Source organism: Azolla caroliniana, unplaced genomic scaffold (assembly GCF_043228905.1).
Source record: "Azolla caroliniana isolate FFs.n. ecotype wild unplaced genomic scaffold, voAzoCaro1.0.p SCAF_22, whole genome shotgun sequence".
NCBI classification, from domain to species: domain Eukaryota; kingdom Viridiplantae; phylum Streptophyta; class Polypodiopsida; order Salviniales; family Salviniaceae; genus Azolla; species Azolla caroliniana.
The window spans coordinates 11899856-11906373 of NW_028230457.1; the positions used below are offsets into that span (position 1 = coordinate 11899856).

The following is a 6518-nucleotide window of genomic DNA, read 5'->3' on the forward strand; positions in this document are numbered from 1 at the left end:
CACCCGCAATGCGAGACTATAAGGATGGTGTGCGAGCCATGGATCCTTAACTTGGCTCGCCCCGGTTCCGAGCAGCTCATCCTCGATTGTCTCATCCCCCGCTATGTGTGCCGCCTTTTCCCGGAAGCAACCGACCTCCGAGATCTTGAAACCATCACCAATTTCATTGCTTGGTTGTTCTTGTCAGACGACATAGAAGACACTGGCCCTTTGTTACTCGGTACCGAAGGTCATGGTTTCATGGGGTCTCATGATCATGGTCCTCCATCTACCACCAATGTTTGGGCACAATCGGTTCTTTCTAAACTCCGCGACCCACAATCTCCTATCAATGTCGTCCTTTTCGACAATTCGAGTGACTGCCCTGCCTAGAGCTTAATCATGTTAGATGCATTGGGGGAACTATGGGGGAAGATGTCATCTCGGCTCGTCCCACAAGCGCAGTCGCGCTTCATTTCGGTCATGCAAGATCATCTTCATGCCGTCTGCCTTCAGCCCACAAGCAAACGAGCATTTTGGCAACACGAGGAGGGAGGCGATATGAACAAGAACGTAGAGGAATATAGGGCTATTCGCCGGCATTCCTCGGGCTTCCTTGTCGGTTTCGAGCTAGTCCTCTACGTGTTAGGCCTAGATGAGGATCCCATCCATCTCCACCCACTCGTAGAGGAGTTCCGGGACCTCGTCTTAGACTACATATGGATGTGCAACGACATCGTGTCGTGCCACATGGAGGCTTCCCTCGGTTACAATTTCAACCTTCCGTGGGTCGTGTATGAGAGTGGTGCATTCGGGTCCTTCCAGGACTCGGTGGAAGTTGTGGTGGGTATGATGAATAGTGTGGATGCTCGGTGTGCACAAGTAGTTGATGCCATCCAACGGAATGAGGAGTTGATACGAAAGGAGCCGAAGCTCAATGCTTACTTGGCGACCATGGCGTCGTGGATGTCCGGCACGCTTTGTTGGTCCTTTGAAACCTATCGTTATGGCCTCAAACACGACAATGAGCATCACAAGCATACAATATCTTGTTGATCTACGAATACATCATCTTGATTTTTTTGCATGTATGTTTTTGGATTGTCGAGAACCTAGTCTCCCCAACATTGTCTACTAATTATTATTCCATTAGCTTTTTACCATCCTATTTGACAACCTAGGGTTTTGACTCTTGAGAATCTAAATTTGCATAAATGTGCGTGTGTATGGACCTAGTGAGATTGAGGTTTTTGGAGTGAGCGGTGCCGTGGTGTGGTGTCTTGTGTGAGAAAAAGTTAGGTTCCACGCGCAGCTCGTGAAGTGATGTATAAATGAAGTTAATAATAACAAAAAATAAAACTTAAAGTAGCCTAGTGGTCCTAGCCATTTTTGAATAATCATGAAACAATTTCTATGTAAAAAACCACCAAAATCGTGGTATCTAACCTAATTGTTGTACAAACCATCAATTTTGCAACATTTTTCCCTAACCTTGTGTGTATTCTCCTTAAGCATTTGCTAATCGTGGTGGTGAATCCCCAACTTCCTCACCCCTTGTGTCTCCCCGGTCCAAGGCCCCGACGGTCTCGTTCGAGCAACACATGCACGCGAAACTTTGCGACAACGGTGAAGAGGCCAAAATCGAAGCTACGAGGGCACTGAAACAAGCCTTTATTCCACGAAAGGAGGTCGAGTTAGAATTCCTTACCATTGAATTCTTCCTTGCTATTAGGCAATCAAAAAGAGGCTCTAATGTTTTGGATTGGTTTTAAGTGTGATTGTGTTTCCACTCAAGTGGAAACCACAAATAAAAGACATATAAGCAAAAGATAGGGGCTGCTAGTGTAATTTCAGCGCTACTTTTTGTTTACTTATTCTTTATATGTGAATGCCAAGGGTGTTGGAGTCTAACTAATTACTTAAGCAAAACATAAAGAATTATATACCAAAGAAAGGAAACAAGGGTGCCAAACCACTCAAGCATCCCCTAGCCAACGGCGTGAGACGGAACGAAAATTTCATCTCCTTAATCCTTACCAACATTCCTTTTAAACCACTCCAAGTAACGGAGTAGAGAATTATCTCACATGTATCTGAATTGCCCTTTCATTACTTGAAACTAATTCTCCTTTCCGCCATTCATTAACAATTGTTTTCAATTATTGACTATCTTACTCGCAATCAAACATGGATCACTTAAAGTTAGGTGGTGTGGTGTGTGTGAGAAAAAGTTAGGTTCCACGCACATCTCATGAAGTGATGTATAAATGAAAATAATAATAACAAAAAATAAAACTTAAAGTAGCCTAGTGGTCCTAGCCATTTTTGAATAATCATGAAACAATTTCTATGTAAAAAACCACCAAAATCGTAGTATCTAACCTAATTGTTGTACAAACCATCAATTTTGCAACATAACTCTTCTATATTTTTGTCTACATTTTTCCCTAACCTCATGTGTATTCTCCTTAAGCATTTGCTAATCGTGGTGGTGAATCCCCAACTTCCTCACCCCTTGTATCCTGCTAACATGACAATAACATTTCCTGGTTGCAGTGACGGATTCATATAAAACGGTTTTGGAATGTGAGCTGCCTGTGAGTGATAATATGGCTGGATTCTTATTTTCTAAAGTTTGTATATGGTATTTCTTGTTCTTTACCATGGTAAATGTTGATGCAGATCAACATGAAAGATTTCTTCATGATGTTCTTCTTGAATGATTCACTGAAGTTCTTTGAATCATTTCACAAAAAATGTGGAGATCAAGGCAAGAAGACTGTAAATTCTACATCTTTAATATGAATATAATTCATTTGCTGTATTCGTATTGAATTATGCGGATATACCCATTAATTTTATAGGTTGATAATGCAACTTTTGAAACATGAATCTGATATGCTCAAATCAAAACTAATCCCTATGAACTTTAAATTTGTTGAAAGGTTTTGGAAAGCTCATTCTATCCCTTGCGTTTTGGCTCTTTTCCACCCATTACGTGCAACTGGCTAACATTTTGGGCAGGGCTAGGAATCTCTAATGTGTTAAGCCTACATTTGTGTCTGCTAGATCCATCAAATGCATGGTTTCTCAATTGGTGCCAATCCTACGTTTGGCTCTCCTAGATCCATCAAATGCACCTTAATTATTTTATCATGCGGATAGTACATTTATCACCTACAGTTAACATATCAATTGAGGTGCAGTTTTCATCTACTACAATTAAAAGAGTTAAGTTTCAATGAAAACATGATGATGGCCAAATGTAGCACTGTACCTGCTGAAGAAGGCAAGCTTCACTATCCACTAATATTTTTCAGTGTGGAAATTCTTTTTGAAGAGGCAAAATTTGGCCTCTTGGGCTTCATTCATTCATCAATTTGTTTACTACCTTATTCTAGCCAGGCCAAAGAAGTATGTCTTACATTAGTTTCAAGCTTAAAGTGACCTGAGCTCTTATAATTGTTATTCTTTTATCCTCTTATATTTTACTTAAATTCTAAGTGTGTGGTCTATTAAGCTCATTTGATCTCCTCTAGCAGTACTACATGTTTTGAAAGTCAGTAAGCACATTCTGTTTCAGCATTCCCTCTCTTGTCATTTGCCTGATTTAAAAGATATTGAAAAAAAGAAACTTCTGTTTATAACTGCTTCCATGGAATGGAGGGTTCTGTATTGAAATAATGGTTGAAACATATTTCATTGATTTATGTGTGCAAGAGAAAAAATTAGATGCACAAAAATTGGATTCTGGACATATTGATTACACAGTATTTTATTGTGGCACGATGATTTTATTGGTGTTTTTCTTGATTTTGAAGATTTTCGGTGCACAAATTGGGCAAAAGGTCAACATTTTGGTGGTCATGTGCGAGACGTTTCTTTTCGGCATCCTGTCAAGGTCTATTTTGGTAAGGTACCCCTACAAAATTCTATTTTGTACAATTTCGTGATTTCAAACTCATATGCTTCTGTCAGGCCCCAAAGCTAGTAACTGTCAAGAGGTTCAAAGATATCGTGTATACCGGGATAGGTATATACTATCCTTCCCATGTGTCACCCAAGTAGGTTTCATGTTTTTTAGATAGAAGGTAACATTGTCACAAAATTTAATTTTCATGCAGTCACCTAGTTGTAGAGACTTCACAACAAATGAATGACATACCTTACGGTGATTATTTTCATGTGGAGGCAAGGGTTCTTGCTGAATTTCTTGTTTTATATTTAACTGGCGCAGCAACCTGGTTAATTGAAATTTATCATTCTACAGGGGCATTGGGATGTTTATCCATTGGTTGGCAAAGAAACACCCAGTTGTGTGGTTCGGGTTTTTGTTAATGTTTCCTTCTCCAAGAAAACAGTCTGGAAAGGTAAAATATTGACGATTTTGTCAATACACAGTGGTAAAGCATTGACTTTTTTGTTATGAAAAGAATCTGTATTTACCTCTGTAGTTTGAGTGGCATATGTTTCTTGTATAAGTCATCTTGCGTGTAAAGCTACATGACACTATCCATTATTATGGACGAAGTGATGAAATTTCGATGATTGTAGTGCATTGACTTCAATTATTTAACAGGTAAGATCGAGCAGGGCACTTTTGAAGAATGTAAGGAGGTTTATGGCACTTGGTTGGGTGAGGTAATGATCTTATATAAGGGCAGGAACCACTTGTCTGCATGTCTTGGAGCTAGTTATTTGATGCAGAAGCTATATTGCTACATATGTTTTTGCTCTTTTTTTTACCTGGCACATGTTTTTTTCCTTTTTTTACCTGGCCTTGGCTCCTGCATATCATGCACCATTTACTCACCATGTTCATTGTGTTCTAATTGAAAGTTGATGAACAATAAACTGATGGATCCCATGGTTCAGGCATTTAAATGTTTGCAGGAGAAAGGTTTGATTGATAGTAAACCAATAAAAGTTGACAATGTCAGCCAGACTAATGCGATAGGTAATTGCTCTTTATGTTCGTTCTCTTGTAAATCTTATGGTAATTACATTTTTTCTTGTCCAAACTCCCAACTGGAATGCCAAACAGATGCCATTTTCTGATGCATATCATGCATGTTATATTGTTTTAGGATCTCCAAGAACAAAATCAAAAGTGAAACGGAAGTCTGAACTTGGAAATGGGCAAATTCAAGGCCAAGAGAAAGTTTCAACACCAGCATCCCAGGAAACTAAACAAATGCTCATAACTTTGGCTTCACAGCCAAGTAAAGAATCAGACGTTCTGCAGCAGCATGATGATTTTGTAACTCGTCTTGGCTTTACCGACTCAAAAAAGCTTATTGTTGTTATCTGCATATTGGCAGTATTGGTACTCATACAGACAGGGATTATTATAACTCTATCAAGTTCATCAAAGGTGCAATATGTACCCATTAGCCTACAAAAGCGTGCCACAGTTTACTATGAGTCATTTGCTGGGAATTCTCAACGACGTGATTTAACATGGCTGGAAGATTCTGCAAGGCTATTGGAAGAAGAAATAAACATAGCAGAGGCACGAATAGAGAGTTTGCAGAATTCCTTGGGTATCTTGAAAAGCAATTTCAAGTTGGTTGAGAAGTCGGTTTATAATTCAGGATTAGCTCCTGAGATCACTTGAAATCCTAGCTAAAAATGCAGAAGCATTTATACAAAATCCACTAATCACTGTCCATGGCACATATCTTCCCTCTGTTGATCGAAGCATTTATACAAAATCTCTGAATCAGTATCCACATCAATCTGTCTCTTTGCTGAGAAAATATTCGAGATTGACGGAAGGGGTTTTCAAGGATTGCTATCCAAATGATGATGTTTTTTCTTCTGATAGTCTTAATACAACCATCACTGTACAAAGTCAATAAGCATGACTCAAATATCATTGTGCATTGTATCCATGACATCTCTAAATACCTTGTTCATTGTTTTTCAAATGCTTCTCCTTTGAACATCAGAAGACATTCGATGCAACAGCTTTCTTGACAAAGAGATAAAGGGGAAACTTCATGCATCTGTTTTTATAGAGTAAATGTTTTGCATTTTGGGCACTGCGAGCAATCACCACAATTGTACCAAGAGCTTTTTAATTCAACAAAAGCTTAAAACCTCATCATCAATTTTTTTGTGGTGACATTCTCATCATGGTCTATGTAGTATAATAATAATAATAATATTTGTACGTAACCACCCGATTCTCATTTTCGAAAAACTAAGCCTCGACTTCTGTCATGGCACTGAAGCTTCACTACCTGGACGTTTTGTTTGATTATATTCTTGGTCTTTTATACCTGATTGTGTGATTGAACGTTCCGGAAATTTTCAAACTTCTCATGTTTGTGAAGATGCACGATGAGCTGATTCATGCTTTGTGGTGTTTAGGTTCAAGTGATTTCCTAACTATCGCAAATGCATGGGCATGGTTTACTTGATAAAAGACTTTATTTATTTATTTGACATTTGTAACCTCTCCATTAATATCACAGAGCAACATGAGATATTGGTCTTTTCACATGGGATATCGATGATGAGAAGGAGTTTCCATA

General features: G+C 38.8%; 1 protein-coding gene across 1 annotated transcript; it reads left to right on the forward strand.

The window, feature by feature from the left end:
- Positions 1 to 985: 985 nt before the first annotated feature.
- On the forward strand, positions 986 to 6175 carry LOC147850045 (uncharacterized). The gene is made up of 10 exons (XM_087336996.1): positions 986 to 1067; positions 2536 to 2576; positions 2662 to 2749; positions 3801 to 3890; positions 3958 to 4012; positions 4104 to 4170; positions 4250 to 4349; positions 4559 to 4620; positions 4855 to 4936; positions 5067 to 6175. Exons 1-10 carry the CDS (start codon positions 986 to 988, stop codon positions 5594 to 5596), a joined length of 1197 nt encoding a protein of 398 aa, XP_087193122.1. The 3' UTR covers positions 5597 to 6175.
- Positions 6176 to 6518: the final 343 nt, after the last annotated feature.